The sequence below is a fragment of the Chanos chanos genome, chromosome 1 (genome assembly GCF_902362185.1).
Source record: "Chanos chanos chromosome 1, fChaCha1.1, whole genome shotgun sequence".
Lineage (NCBI taxonomy): Eukaryota > Metazoa > Chordata > Actinopteri > Gonorynchiformes > Chanidae > Chanos > Chanos chanos.
Window position 1 is genome coordinate 48,181,103 of NC_044495.1, and position 15,667 is coordinate 48,196,769.

At 39.6% G+C, this 15,667-nt stretch overlaps 2 protein-coding genes across 2 annotated transcripts; both read left to right on the forward strand.

The window, feature by feature from the left end:
* The first annotated feature begins 278 nt into the window (after window positions 1-278).
* LOC115817882 (arrestin domain-containing protein 3) lies at window positions 279-3,454 on the forward strand. The gene is made up of 7 exons (XM_030781035.1): window positions 279-577; window positions 814-843; window positions 1,102-1,162; window positions 1,567-1,708; window positions 1,957-2,053; window positions 2,150-2,406; window positions 2,887-3,454. Exons 1-7 carry the CDS (start codon window positions 322-324, stop codon window positions 3,409-3,411), a joined length of 1,368 nt encoding a protein of 455 aa, XP_030636895.1. The 5' UTR covers window positions 279-321; the 3' UTR covers window positions 3,412-3,454.
* A 4,991-nt stretch (window positions 3,455-8,445) lies between these two features.
* On the forward strand, window positions 8,446-14,860 carry LOC115804328 (arrestin domain-containing protein 3-like). Its single transcript, XM_030764708.1, has 4 exons — window positions 8,446-8,598; window positions 13,359-13,455; window positions 13,555-13,811; window positions 14,312-14,860. Exons 1-4 carry the CDS (start codon window positions 8,446-8,448, stop codon window positions 14,858-14,860), a joined length of 1,056 nt encoding a protein of 351 aa, XP_030620568.1.
* Window positions 14,861-15,667: the final 807 nt, after the last annotated feature.

The following is a 15,667-nucleotide window of genomic DNA, read 5'->3' on the forward strand; positions in this document are numbered from 1 at the left end:
TTCCTCATGAGAACAATAATAACTTTGTCTTTCACCTGAACAGGCATGTTCAAAATGTCCAAATACTCATGTTCGAGAAATCCAGCGCAACAAATCCGCATGACAGTTACTCGAAAGTAGCTGCATGTTTCTAAACTGTTGTTATGTAACTGTACTACTTGTGAGTGACCAGAGGGGGACAGTACAAATAACAAACTAGGAACGCCCATAGTTCCCTGCAACCACTCCTTAAAACGAGGCCTTAGCTGAAGCATGCCACCGTAATCTTATGCAAACACTGGAAGGGATCGTTGAAGAAGCGTCCTGCTTTATTTGTCAATAATGCCCGGAAAGGACCTTTCAATTCGGTACGATCCGATCAATGAAGCCAACACGTTTAGTCGTGGCGACTTCGTTAAAGGACGAGTAATTTTGGAACTTAACAAGGAGATCAAGGCTGATGCGTTTTTCGTCAAACTGAAAGGGGATGCAAATGTACGCTGGACAGAGAGACATAATGACAAAAACCGTACTTATTCAGCACACGAAAGATACTTCAAACTGAAACACTATTTTATTCGCGAAGGCTCCGAAGCTGGTAAGGGTCGACTCCTAACATTCATTATACTCACGCTAACTATACTTAATTTTAGGACAGAAACGGGGTACGGGTGTGTCTGAAATGAAGGGTTTCATTGTTGACCCAAATCTCTCTTTTGTAGTAACCACCACGTGATTTGGTCACGAGTGAAATTGTTTTTAAAATAGTACGGATGGTGGGAAAAGTGTCGTAGTCACTCCCCTTTATTTCCCCTTCTTGTGTCGTCTTTACAGGAGGCAGTGAAGTGACCTGTGGGGATACCTGTAAGTGGGTTTTTTTATTGGCTTTAGAAAAATCTGCGTATTCTCTTTTACTGAATGATATGCTACTTTCACCCCTTAGTGCCAGGTATTGTCTGCACATTTCTGTGTGTCTATTCGAATAAATTCTCGACCACTTCAAGTGCTATTGAAACATTATCAAAAACGAGTAACGTTTAGGTCCTCCTGATGTAAAGTGAAAGTCCTCTCTCTCTCTCTCTCTCTCTCTCTCTCCCTCCCCCTCCCCCTCCAAAATATTAGACAGTAATGTTGTGCCTCCAGGGACCCATGTATATGAGTTCTGCTTTCAGATTCCACAAGGGTAAGAGCAGAATATTATAATTTCACAACAGTGGCTTTCCATTGAAAAGGATCCTTAAAAGCAAATTTAAAGTGTTTTAATAGGATGTTGTGCCACCGTGAGCCATTGGCACAGCTTCATTGTGCCTTGGCATTGATTCTGCAAGTGTGTGGTAGAGAAATTATTTTAGAACCATGATCTCTATTTTTTTTTTTTTTTCTTTTTGGGGGTGGGTTGGGGAGCACACTTCATTTAACATTTTAACAGAATCTGTGTCATTCTGTCATGCTCTGTGACAGGAATTTGTGTGTGACTGTTTTTTGTTAAGCTGCATAATGATCACATTCTACATTGTATTCTCCAAATGCATTGCTGACTGTTGTTAATGATTTGTTTGTTGTTGTTGTTGTTGTGGTTTGGTGTAGGCTCATGCCACCATCTTTTAAGGGCCACCATGGAAAAATTACTTACAGACTGGAGGCTAAGTTGAGCAGGTCGTGGAAGTTTCCGTTGACTGCATCAACTGAGCTCCAGTTTGTCTCGCGGCCAGATGGGACAGAGCTGACAGTATGTGTTCAATTGCTTTGTTTACGATTCAGATGTTTCACCAGTTCCTGGATAGCTGGATAACTGTTCATAGCTTTTCAGTTTTATGAGAGAATCCACAGAATACTCTTGGAACAGTGTGTAGTAAAATATCATTACCTGTATTCAACCTGGTTTACCCAGTTCTGTGGAAACAGAAAGTAACTGCAAACAAAATGTGTGCTGTTGCATCACTGCCATTGAGTTCCCCCTTTGTTTCCTACATGCAGGTGCCCCTGGCTGGAGAAGCAAACAAGGAAATGTCACTGTTCACCTCTGGAAGTGTCTCCATGAAAGCAAACACTGAGAAAATGGCATATATGCAAGGTTTCAATGCATCAGTTGTGATTTTTCTTAAAAATAGTGAATAAATGTAAACAAGTTTGTTGGTGCTCATGTCCTGTGTCTTTCTCTTTCTCACAGGTGAACTGGTGATAGTTACAGCAGCTGTCAAAAACTCTTCATCTCGTCCTCTCAAAATCAAATACAGTCTTCAGCAGAGACTAAAGTACATTGCTTCAGGATCCTCTAAAACTTCCAGCCACTACATATTTAAAGAAGTTGGGGATCCAATCCCGACTGGACAGAACCAGACTATCACCAAAGAACTGCAGCTACCATCTGACGTCCAGCCCTCCATTGTGCATTGTAAAATCATCAAACTGGAGTACACTCTGAAGGTATGTAAATCTACACATTCCTTTCATCATGTTATTGTTAAAATGACTGAAAACCAAATGTCTTTTGGGTGACTAAACATATACTAAAGCTTTTGAATATCTGGTTTTCAGACAGGATAGCAAAGTATCTGGATTTCAGACAGTATAGCAAAATATGTCAGAGAGGTTATGTTGGCTTACCATCCTACATTCAGACTTTACAAAACCTACTCAGATTTATACATTCTCAACAAAACAATGCTGTTGTGAATGATGTTTTGTGGTCATTTTGAAGTGGTGCGTGTTATAGTGTATGTTAACAACCAAACTCATCTGTGTATGTGAGTGCTAGGTCTAGATCAGATCAAAATGTCATTTCAGTTGAATGAATATTAATGAATTCAGCTAATCAGGTATGTCATTTAACCAGTGCTTTAAAAAATGATTCAGTTTGACAGTTTGATCATTCGTCTAAACTGTGACTGTTTCATTCTGTTTTAGGTGTACCTTGATGTTCCCTATGCTTCAGACCCAGAGATTGTTTTCCCATTGGTTATTCTACCTCGAGGACAATTCCCCTTGTCTACACCTTCAAGAGGTCCCTTTGGAGCTGGTCAACCAGGATGGAATGGTCCTCCTACCCATAATGCAGCAGGGCCATATCCAGATGCTTCTGCCTCTGGAGTTTACCCTTCCCCAACGGCACCAGGACCATACCAGCATCATTTCACTCCATCTATGCAACCGGAATTTTCAAACCCTAATGCTCCTCCACCCACGTATTCAGAATTATACCCAACTCCATCTGCGCCAGCACTGTATCCAAACTTACCACCCCCTACTGCACAAGGTTTCTACCCAGCCCCAAGTGCCCCGGGACAGTATCCAAACCCAAATGGCTCAGGGTCTTTTCCAGTGCCTACTGCCCCAGGCTACAATCCACCCCCTTACAGCACTACTGGCAATCCAGTTCCATCTGCCCCGGAATACTGTCCAGATCCCTATCCAACTAAGACACCCCAGTAGCAGGGTTTGAATTAGTGTGTGTGAGTGTGCATGTGTGTGTAAGAATGAACTCTAATTACAAATTAACATGCTTTTAAAAATACTAATTAAGTTTGATGTAAATGTTACTTAATTACACTACGAAATTGTACATAAAATAGAATACACATGTTTTAATTTTAATAGTAACATTTTAAAATATGTTTCCTCAGCTATGTCTGAACAAAGCTTGTAATACAATTTTAGTCAACCACTACGTAGCTTCTACTACAATGGTCATTCGACCTCTCAGTTATACCTTATGTGCTTTTGTACTTTTGATGCCAAGTTTTTCTCTCTACACACTTTTGATATTTAAAAAAGTTAACTTCCTTTCATATTTTCTGTCTGAAAGAGAGAGCAGTGCTGGAATCTCAAAGTTAGAATAACGCTTTATGTATGTAGTGTCCTGTGAGTCCAGACTTTGGGAAGGGCACTGTACTTTGTACGGTGTGGGATCTGGCAGCAGTGTAGTCTACAGTATCTATAGATGAGTCATTATCATGAGTTGGGGGGGGGGGGGTGTGCATAAATCAGTCCCTCACCCAAGGTCATTTTTTTTAGTGCTCACATTGGCTTTGTCTCCTCAGTCTGATCCTGTGTATGTAAAGTGCCTGCATCCTGAGAATTAGCAGTGCCATATGAATCTGCATGAACTCATGTCAAATGCACTGTGTTAACTTTATGCATAGGTTACATTAAACTTTAAGTGCCTTTAGCTATACCCATTTTGAGTTTGTATGCTCCATGTAATTTTTAAAATGATGAAATTATTAAAAAAAAAGCTAATGTGCCTAAAAATATGTATATGTATATGAATGCAGAAACCACACATTCTATACATTTTTGGAACCTTTCATGTGGGTTTGTGTTAAAATCCTGCTGTTCACTATAGGATGTTTACCACAGTGGAAATCAACTTCACTGCAGAGTCCTGTTTGTTTTCAACATCTCTGTTATTTCCTCAGTCAAATGAGCCTTTGTGGAACATTCTGGAGATTACCTTCCAAGTTTACGTCATGTCTTCCTGTTGGTGAAAGACATCATACTGCACCTTTTACTGATGTTGTTTCCATATTTTTTTATCTGCATGTATTTTGCATACACTGTGATGCTGAGTGCACTTTTGGTAAACGTGAAAATATTATTGACTATGTATTCACATATCAGTCTGTGCCTGTGTATCAGCTGAGTGCATGTCTCTGATACCAAAGAAATGAATTGAAATTAGCTAAAGCCATACACTGTGAGTAGTATGTCAGTGTGTTTGTACATTAAAAGTGATTAAAAATAGAGGTAATGCAGAGTGAGTCTTTGTCAGGGTTATTTGTCTTTCATAGTTGTAAAAAGAATAAACGTGTTTCTTTGACTCATCTACAAAGGGAAACTGGGGGACTGAATCATCGTATTATAATTCTCATCACTCATGGTGTGATGTCGTTTCCTTCATCTGATCCTCGCTAAGTGTCCTAATGTGTTCAAATCCATGTTAGATGTTCGTTCTCATAAATAAAACCACAGAGCTCTCCCTCAGTTGGCTTGACCAAATCTTGAGGGTAAACTTATTCAGAAAACAGTATCTTTGGATGAAATGCAAACAACAGTATTTTTCCCCCCCACAAGTCTTCACCATTCGGCCTGGCCTTGCCCTTAATGGTTACATTATTACTATGCATTTTTAAGGTATGTGTGACATGAAAGCCCCAGGTGTCTCTTAGCTGAATTCTTTGGGGTAATATAAATTTCAAACAATCATAATTAATCATGCTCCCCATTATAGTAATGCATTTGTTCATATTTTAAGTACTCACAATTACACAGTTAGCATATTAGTATCACTAATGCAGATACAGTCCTGTGTCTCCATAGATACACATTGCTACATAATTTGGCACTAACAGCATATAACATTACGTGTCACTCATTAATGGTGTGTTATTGTCTCTACTAACACAGTGGTTAGCAGATAATTAGGGTTATTGCTATAAAAATGCTAATATATCAGAAAGATTACCAGTTAAGCACTGTTTACATCATAACTTACTTTATGGCCAACAACTATTCAAGTTATGTCAAATTAGGATGTTTTAATAGATCTTTCACTGTGTTCAGTATCTCTTTATCTTGAATGATTTCTGATAAACTATGATTTAAGAAGGGTAGAAATTGTTTGTCTTCATATTGCCAGGAAGAAACATGACTTGCCATGAACCCACACTAATTATCCAATAGATTCTCTAATTTCCTCTAATTTATTCAAGTTCCCAACAGTAGCAGTTATGTTCAAACCCTCAACTGAATACTGTCAAGTGTAGTGAACTCTCCTACAGTTGGCCTCTCCCATTATGATTTGTGTCTCCTGTTTATGTCTCTGCATACTAGCATGTACTCTAAGTCTGTGTGTGTTAGAGAGAGTGTGTGTGTGTCTGTGTGTATTTGTAGTGGGGTCTTGTCTTGTACTACAGTCTCACTTACACTAAGTCACAATGTTTGTTCTGTTTGTGAAACATCCACTTTCATCAGAGTTTTTAAGGTCTCTTAAGTGGCATTATCAATGAAATAAACACTAAGGGCATATCAATATGCTATTTAGGGCTTTTTATTTTACCTTATATGTATAACTGATTTTTGAGGAGATTGTTTCTGTTCACTTTGCAGAAACACGGCCTCCTCTTTTGATGGATGCCATGGGAGAATAACACTGTCAAAAAGCATTCAGCGCATTCTCTGAGGTGTCTTTTTGCATAAAAGTAGATAGAATGTTCTACCTCCCTTGGATCATTCTGTGTACAGTGGTGGTGAACTACTTGTGTGCATCTAGGCACTCAGCTAAATGATGTCACAAATATTGTCTGATTTCAATCAATCAGTCAATCAATCTGATCACCCTGAGTTATCCTGCAGAAACTACTGCAGTCTTGCTAATAAATCATGTTTGCGGTTGCTGAAATCTGCCTTCAACTATTGATTGAAACATTTGATAAGAGCACAGTTCCACATGTCCTACATACCTGAAACATTAGGACAGACAGAAAAGGCTAATTAAAGATCAGTTGGCATGCTGAGGAAAAAAGTATCAAACCATGGCAATGGCTGGGACATTAAGCTCTCTCTTGTGTTTATGGCTGTCCAAGCCACTTTCTGCAGTTCTGTTGGTTTGTCGGCCTTTGAAATGATGACTGTAAGGCAAATGATCCTTCCACTACTCATTCTTTATCAGCTTTGAAATGTTATCAGTAAAGTGTACTTTACACACCAGTATGTCACATATTTGAAAGCTGTCACTGCCTGGGCTCAGCAGAACTTGGGGAGGCGTGTGGAAGGGAGGAGGACATACTAAGATAAGACAGCAGCCTCCAAAGAACTCCACGTGGTAGACAATTTCATGTATTCAACCTTCACCAGGTTCCTAGGAACCCTTCCACTCTAGAATCCATGTTTCTTTTATTAACAGTACTCATCCTGTGTTTGATTAGTCAGTCGACTCACTCATATCTTAGCAGAATGAACTTGCCATGGGTGACCTTGATTTTCTTTGCTGACACAGAAACTTGTCCCATGGGAGTTGTAGAACAAGGCCCTCCTTGCGATATTGCTCTGCAAGACAATGTACAACAGACTTTTAGTTGTATACCTAGAGACTCATTGTTCAGATAGACCCAACTGGAAAGATTTGATTATCATACATTTCCAGGATATACTCTTGAGCTGGACATTCCCCTTCAAGACAAAATCTTATTTGAGGGAAGTCAACACTCTAGACATATCCTTAAGGAAACTAACCTTAATTTCACATCAGTGTAACCAGAACTGAAAACAACTATTCTCCTCCTATCATGGAAGATGACAAACAGCTGCCAGCTTACTTAAACACTTGGTGGTTGACTTACAGGCATGAGTTTGGTCTGGGTGCTGGAGATACACATTCATTAGCCTAGAGGTAGCATTAAGCCCTACTCAAGACAAGGCACATATACTCAGCACACCCTTCAATTGCCTCCTAAATATGTATGGGAGGTGTGCAGGTTACACCTGTCTGCTTCTTTGCCCTTTTTTCTCTTATCTGTCCTAGAGTGAGGCAGGAAATATTCCAACAGCAGTTGCTATTTGCCTTACAGCCACTGAGCAATGCTAGATCTGTTCTTCCTTTTTTTAAAAAAAAAAAAAAAAATCTTTTACCTTTTTTATCTTTTGTGTGTTTGCTCCTTCTTCCTGTATTTTCCTTCTTCTTTTTTATGTATTTGTAATTTAATGATTAACTTTGTTGACTTTTCTTTTGTTCATTTGGTCCTTCTTCCTCCTTCCTGTTCCTTTCATCAACAAGTGCCCCAGGATATTATCCAGACCCAACCACTCAAGAGCCCTGTCTCATTCAAACACCTCTTTCCTCAGTCTGATTTTTCTTGTATGTGTAAAGTGCCTGGATGCTGAGCGGTGTTGTGTGAATCCACAATAATTAATTTCAAACTTACTCTGTAATCGTGTTTAATACCTATGTTATATTACACCTCTGGCAACATATTATTGAATGTATACATTTCTCCTAATTTCTGAAACGATGTAGGCTAATGTGCCTGAAAATGATTAAGTGCAAAAACAGTGCAGATTCTAGATATTTATGGAGCCTTTGATGCCAAAAGAAATACTGAACTAATACTGTATTTTACACAAAATACTGACCCTCAAACACACTTCACAGCACAATATACAGTTCAGGCTGCCCAGATGTGCTTATCAGTATCACAAGTCACCTAAAGTCAGAGAATGCAATCAAAACAAATTCTGAAAGTGTACACTATATTTCTTGGAATTTCCGTTGTGCTGGTGGTGATGACATCCAAAATCATCAGCTCCACCCTACTATTACTGTCAGTCAGTCTGAAGTGTGTCTCATGAGAATAAGAATCGTCATTGCCATCACGTCTCTGTCCACCACATGTCTGCCTCGCATCATCTGACAATATCTGAAGGGATTCTACAAGTCACTCTCCGACGGTTCCGTTACTTCAGTCAGAAATGCAAGGAATAGTTAAGGACTTCATACTACGGTACGACTCAATCAATGAAGCCAGCACGTTTAGTAGCGGCGACTATGTCAGAGGACGAGTTATTTTGGAAGTTACCAAAGAGATCAAAATTGAGACGCTTGTCGTCGAAATGAAGGGAGAGGCAAGTGTTTTTTGGATGGAGGGGACAGAAAGCCACAAACGTACTTGTTTCGCTCATGAAAATTACTTCGAATTGCAACAATTTTTTTTTCGACATGGCTCCAAAAATGGTATGGGCAGCGAACTCCACAACACTACACAAACACAAACAATACATCTAGGGAAAAGACTTCTTTATTCTGAATTTAAGGGGCTTCCTCTTCAGCCAAATCTCTCTCGGTTTCTTTGCCATGAGTGAAACAGATGTTAAAATAATGTATATGGTTATGAACAGCGGGAAAAGTATGAGGGGTGGAAGTAACAAAATTAATTGATTAAATAGAGGTGATGAAAATGCATGTGAATTGAAAAATAGATTGATAAATTGTCAGTTGATTTGATAAACTTGACTGACAATTCGACTGACATTTATCGTTTACAGCAAGCAATTTTTGTTACTTCCACCCAAAATGTCACGCAAAAACCACTGACGAACTGATCGGCTTTTTGGTTCTCAATGTGCAGGGAGCTGAGAACGTTGTGCCTCTGCTCCAAAGCTGAAATTAATAAACTGAAAATAAGGCGGCAGATCTCACCCCTTCTGTCATATATCTGCATCTTCCACTGGCCTCAAACACAGCCTCCTCAGTTCATCAGCGGGCATGGTTTTTGATTGACATTTTGGGTGGAAATAACAAAAATTGCTTGCTGTAAACAATTAATGTCAGTGGAGTTGATTATCAGAGCAATGCTGTTTTAAATAAAATGTCAGTCAAGTTTATCAAATCATTTGACAATTTATCGTTCAATTTTTCAGTTCACATACATTTTTACCCCTCTGTTTTTCAGTTCTCATGCATTTTTATCACTTCCATTTATATAAATTAATTTGTTACTTCCACCCTTGAGGCTACTTTCTTTAAATGATAAATGGCAGCTTTGCGTTGTGAATGGTGAATGACGAATGAAAATGATTGTCACGCTGGTGGTGTGGTGCAGGACCCAAGTGCAAGACACGATGGTTGAAGGTGACAAACGGAAGACTTTACTGACAAAAGAAGATTAAAATACAAGTGCAAACTGATAACAAAAGCCGATAACAAAAAGGTGCAGCTTGACAGTGCGCAAAATACACAAACAACGATAGACAATGGACAAGGCAAACACTAGGGCTGTGTCCGAAATGGCATACTAGCGTACTGCATACTACATACTAGCCTAGTATACACTGCGTACTGCACACTACTCCACACGCTAGTATGCAGTATGGTACAATTATGAGACAATTCTTGTAGTGCACTACACTTGTTTTTTGAAAACTTTCGGAAAGTTAGAGGTTACCGCGTTGCATCATGGGATGCAGTAGCCAGCGAAGTGAGCTCGGGATGTATACTAGAAATTTTCGCCAGAGTAGTACATCATCCGGGTAACTGTAGTGTACTGCAAAATTTTTATTTTTCACGTACTGCATACTACTTACTACTTTTACGTCATAATTAGTATACGAGTAGTATGTAGTATGCCATTTCGGACACAGCCTAGGACTTAAATACAGAGGGAAACTAAACAGGGCAAAACAGGATTGGGTAAAACTAACAAGGTTAATAATTAGACAAAACGGGAACAGGTGAGGGGCGGAGACAGACAGAGAACAGGCGCACAAAGACATGCCAAACTAAAAGTCCAAAATGGAGGTGCAGGTTGTGACAATGATGAAACATGACTCTGAATCATGACTGTTTTGATCAAATCGGCTTTAAATTAGTCAAATCACTTGATAGTTTATCACTCTATTTTTCATTTCACATCCATTTTTACCGCTGTATTTTTCAATTCACAAGCATTTTCATCACCTCCATGTTTATTAACTAATTTTTGTTACTTCCACCCCTCATAGAAAAGCTCCTCCGTCAGTTTCCCTTACTGTACGTTCACACTGAGCGCGGCGAGAGCGTCAGAGTGACCGGAAGTCATTCATTTTCAATGAGAGCCAGCGTCTTTGAGCGGCGAAGAGCGTCGCAGCAAAGGGCGTCGCGGCGAGGGTGGTTTGGGCGTCAAAATACAGTTGAAGTTCGGTTAACTTTATGGTAATGAGATATGACGCGGTTGGGCGGCAACCAATAGAAACTTGGAAGTGCTCCGCTCTAGAGAATTGTAGAGAACACGACAGTATAAACTATTGTTCCCACAAAACTTTTGGTCCTAAGCAAAATGGAGGAGAAACTGATTATATCGGTGGTGGGTTTCCCCATGTTGTACTGTAATGTGGGTTATGCACAAACGTTAGTGTTAATTAAAGACCAAGGCTAGTAAACGTGTCCTATAAACTCCATGCTGGAATTTGACCTAGCCTATCATTAACACAAAAGACACACAACAACAAAAAGCTTTTAAGTAGTGTTTTTCATTAGTTAATTTTGTTACGAAATATGTAATTAGCATTGTTTATTTATTTCTGTAATCGGTCGATTTCGCACCTTCACATTTAAAATATCTCATAAGGTTAACTTATAGCCTACTGGTGGTCAGTCAGCACAAAGATACCGCTCGACCTGTTTGTTTGCTCTATAGCCCCTTTAAAAACATTTGCATAACCAAGCTTTCCGAAGGAACTTGTACCCGCCTATTTCATCAACGGCAGAGCGTCCACAGTGTTCAACAGCGTCGTTGGCAGGGAGGTTTGGGCGACTCTTGACGCTCTCGCCGCTCTCAGTGTGAACGTACAGTTACTCGTGTCCTCTCTGCAGGAAACGGCGGAGGTCTATGAGGGGTGGAAGTAACAAAAAATAGTTAATAAACATGGAGGTGATGAAAATGCTTGTGAATTGAAAAATTTATCAATCTATTTTTCAATTCACATGTATTTTCATCACCTCCATTTTTAATCGATTAATTTTGTTACTTCCACCCCTCATAGAGCTCTGGGTGGAGAAACGTATAAGTGTATTCCTTATTTTGTTAAGACGAAACTACTGGTTCTCTTTTACCTGAGAGAAAGACTGCTTTCACCATGTAGTACCAGATATTAGTGAGTTTAATATATGTTCTTGTTGTAAAATGAAACTCTTTTCTCTTTCCACGTTATCAGACAATAATGTGGTGTCTCCAGGGAGTCATGTATATGAGTTCTGCTTTCAACTCCCAGAAGGGTAAGAGTGTCTTGTGGTTTAGAGAATATTATAATATTATGACAGTGATTTTCCACCAAAAGGGATCCAAAAAAGTCACTCTGATCAATTTCTGGAATACCCCAGTACATCTGAGCTTATGTTGGGAACTTGGACAGTATTGACAGTTTCATACCCTATTGCATGGCGATCCACCAGAACACAAAACAAAACTTATTTAAAGCTATATTTCAGTGTTTTATCCCAATAAGCATGTACATATTTTGAATGTCATGAGCAATGCACAAATAACTACCAAAATAAAGGAAACACCAACATAGAAGGAAACACCAACAAAGTGTCTTAATAGGATGTTGTGTCACCATTAGCCATTCACATCCACTTTCATTGTCCCTTAGTGCTGATTGTGCAAATGTGTGGAACTACAGGAAGGACATGATACCATTCTTTCACAAGAAACTGTAATAAACTGAGTTTAGTTGTTGGTTCCCACAAACACTGTCTCAGGGCCCACTCCAGAATCTTCCATAAGTCTTCAGTTGGACTGAGATCTGGTGACTGAGATAACTGTGGCATACGATTTTAATTTACTCACCCCATCAACTCATTCAGTGGCATGTCATGGCTTAGGGATTACCCCTCCCATCAGGATGGAGACACTTCCCCACAGGATAAAGATCAACACTCAGAATAACTTTGTATTCACTGTGTTCTACCTTCACATCTTTGGGCTTGAGTGGACTTAAACCATTCAGAGAAAATGCACCTCACACTATAAAGGAGCCACCAGAGCCCTTCACTTTAGGAAACAAGCACTCAGACCTGTAGGTGTATTTTGGAATTGTATGTCCCACAGGTGCACTTTTCCAACTGATGAGAACAGGGTGAAGGATGACTGACCTGGTCATGTGACCACTTCCTTTGTTCTTTGCACCACTAAAAGCACTTTTGGTGTTACACCAAGTATTTACCTTTAATATTGTACTACAATTATTATATTTCTGTCTGAATACTTACTGTTTCCCAAGTAGCACCTGATAATTCAAGTCAGAACCATGTTTTCTAATGTTTTTTAAATGCTTCACGTAACATTGTAACAGAATCTGCTTCATCTCGTTATGCTCTGTGCCATGAATGTGTGTTTATGCATGCAGGTTTTGCAGTTGTATAATGGTTGTATTCTGTGTCTCCAGTTATATTGCTGGCTGTTGTACATGATTTGTTGTTCTTTCCTGTTGCAGACCCATGCCACCATCTTTTTGCAGTTACTGTGGAAATATTAGGTACAAATTGGAGGCTAAGATGATCAGATTGTTAGAACTTCCACTGATGACTTCAAGTGAATTACTCTTTGTCTCACGGATCGATGCCAGTGCTCTGGAGCTAATGGTATCTATTTAACTGGTTTGTCTGTTTTCTTTTTTAGCATCTCCTGATAGTTGGTTAACAGTGTTACAACTATATAGTTTCGTAAAACAAAACAAACCCCTTGGTAAAATGTGCAGTAGGATGTAGACACCTTTTAAAAAGGAAATGAGATTAACCTGGTTTACTGGGCTCTATGGAAGCAAAATAAATTCTTTCAGGCAAAATTTGTTCGTTGCTGTGCCACTTTGTAGTTGAATTGAGCTTCCTCTTCTCTCTTCATGCGCAGAAGCCCCTGTTTGGTGAAACAAATAAAAAAATGAAACTCTTCACCTCTGGAAATGCTTCCATGAAAGTCAACATTGAGAGGAGGGGGTTTATGCAAGGTTATACTGCATCATCAGTGGTGAATTTATTTTAGGAAAACAAACAAATGTAAACAGATTTATCTGATGCTTATGTCCTGTGTCTTTCTATTTTGGCAGGAGAAATGATGATGGTCACAGCCACTGTTGAAAATTCTTCATCTCGTCCTCTCACACTTAAATACAGTCTTCAGCAGAAACAAAAGTTCATCGCTTCAGGATCTAAATGTAAATCTGTGTGCATCATCTTTAAAGAAGTTGGAGATGAAATTCCGTCTGGACAGAAGCAGACTGTCAGCAGAGAACTGCGGCTCCCAGCTGAAATTGAACCCTCCCTTTTGTATTGTAACATCATAAAACGGGAGTACACTCTGAAGGTACTTCTAGACATTTCACTGTTTCAGTATGTCACTGCAATAAAGAGTTGGAATAAACCAAATGTCTGTAAGGCAGCTGAACATATACTAAAACATCTGAATATCTGGGTTTCAGGTAGGATGGCAAAGTATGTCTAAGCCATCACATCAGAAAAGCTTTTGGGTGGTCTGCCAAGAGTGTCTTTGTCAATTGACTATCAAGGCTTTACAAAACCTGCTTATTTTTCTATTCCATCATCAACAAAATACTGCTTTTATGATTGTTAATGTGAGTTCATTTTGAAGCTGTTTGTGCTACAGTTGGTGTTAGGACTCAGAAACATAGACTTCCCAAAGAAACAAGGCTACATCTTCTAAACTAAGTCAGATCATAATGTTATCACAATGGACTGAATATAATAATTTCAGTTAACTAGAAATGTCAGTTTCACTAGTGCTTTGGAAATTAGTCTAATAGTTTGTTTGTTTGTCTAAACAGTTATTGTCTCATTCTGTTTAAGGTGTACCTGGATGTTCCCTATGCTTCAGACCCAGAGGTCATTCTCCCATTGGTGATTCTACCTCGAGCACAACCCTCTGGTCCCTTGTCTACATCTTCAGGAGGTCCCTTTGGAAACCCTGCTCAACCAGGATGGAATGGCCCTCCTACCCATAATGCAGCAGGGCCATATCCAGGTGCTTCTGCCTCTGGAGTTTACCCTCCTCCAACTGCACCAGGACCTAATCAGCATCAGTGTCCTCCAGCTGTGCATCCACAATCTGCAAACCCAGGAACACCTCCACCCATGTATTCAGAATTATACCCAGCTCCATCTGCCCCAGTACTATATCCAAACTTACCACCCTTTAGCGCACCAGGTTTCTGCCCAGCCCCAAGTGCCCCAGGACAGTATCCAAACTCAAATGTCTCAGGGTCTTTAACAGTGCCTACTGCCCCAGAGTGCAGTCCACCTCCTTACACCGCCACTGCCCATCCAGTTCCATCTGCCCCAGGATACTGTCCAGACACAACCACACCAGGGCCCTGTCCCACTAAGATGCCTCTGTAATTTCCCTCGGTATGACTGTTCCTGTGTGTGTAAAGTGTCTGCATGCTAAGCGTGAGTGGAGTTATGTGTATATACACTGTATCATTTCAGACTCACTCTGTGCTGATGTTCTGTATGTATCTTGTATTAAACTTCAGGTGCCTTCTACTATAATCATACTGAAGGTGTATATTTCACATAATTCCTCAAACGATTTGGGTTTATCTTAGCATCCTGATGCTCTCTGTAAGATATTTACCTCACAACAAATAAACTGCCCCAGAGTCCTCTATGTCAAGAAATGTTGATCAGCTGTTGGTATGTATTAAATGTCCATGTTAAACGGACCATCTGCATGTCTATCGGAAGGTTTCATTTGGCAATGCACCCAAAGATAATATTCCAACTGACTGTTTTTTCTTTTGTCATACTGTGGTAAGGATAGAGTTCTTTTTCCAAATAATGTCGTTAGTCCCTACCTCTGTGCAACTACCTATGAATATGGATGTCATAAAATTTTGATATATATCGATTATTGATTGACACGTTATCTTATTGATATGTTTTTGAGGTATCGATGTTTTGAAATTAGCCAACATTTAAATTAGACGTTTAATATGTGTGCTTTCCAAATTCATTCAGCTGGCCTTCCGTTTAATGTACTCTGGAATAATAGCTTTCAGAGACCACAAGGGGGCGATATAAACTCTATAAGCCGTGTAGAGCCATTTTCACATATGCACTACAGACTATGTCCACAGAGTCAGGTTCGCATGTTGTCCAAAGTTGCCCTTTCACACACATAGTACACAACAGGAGACTGTCAGT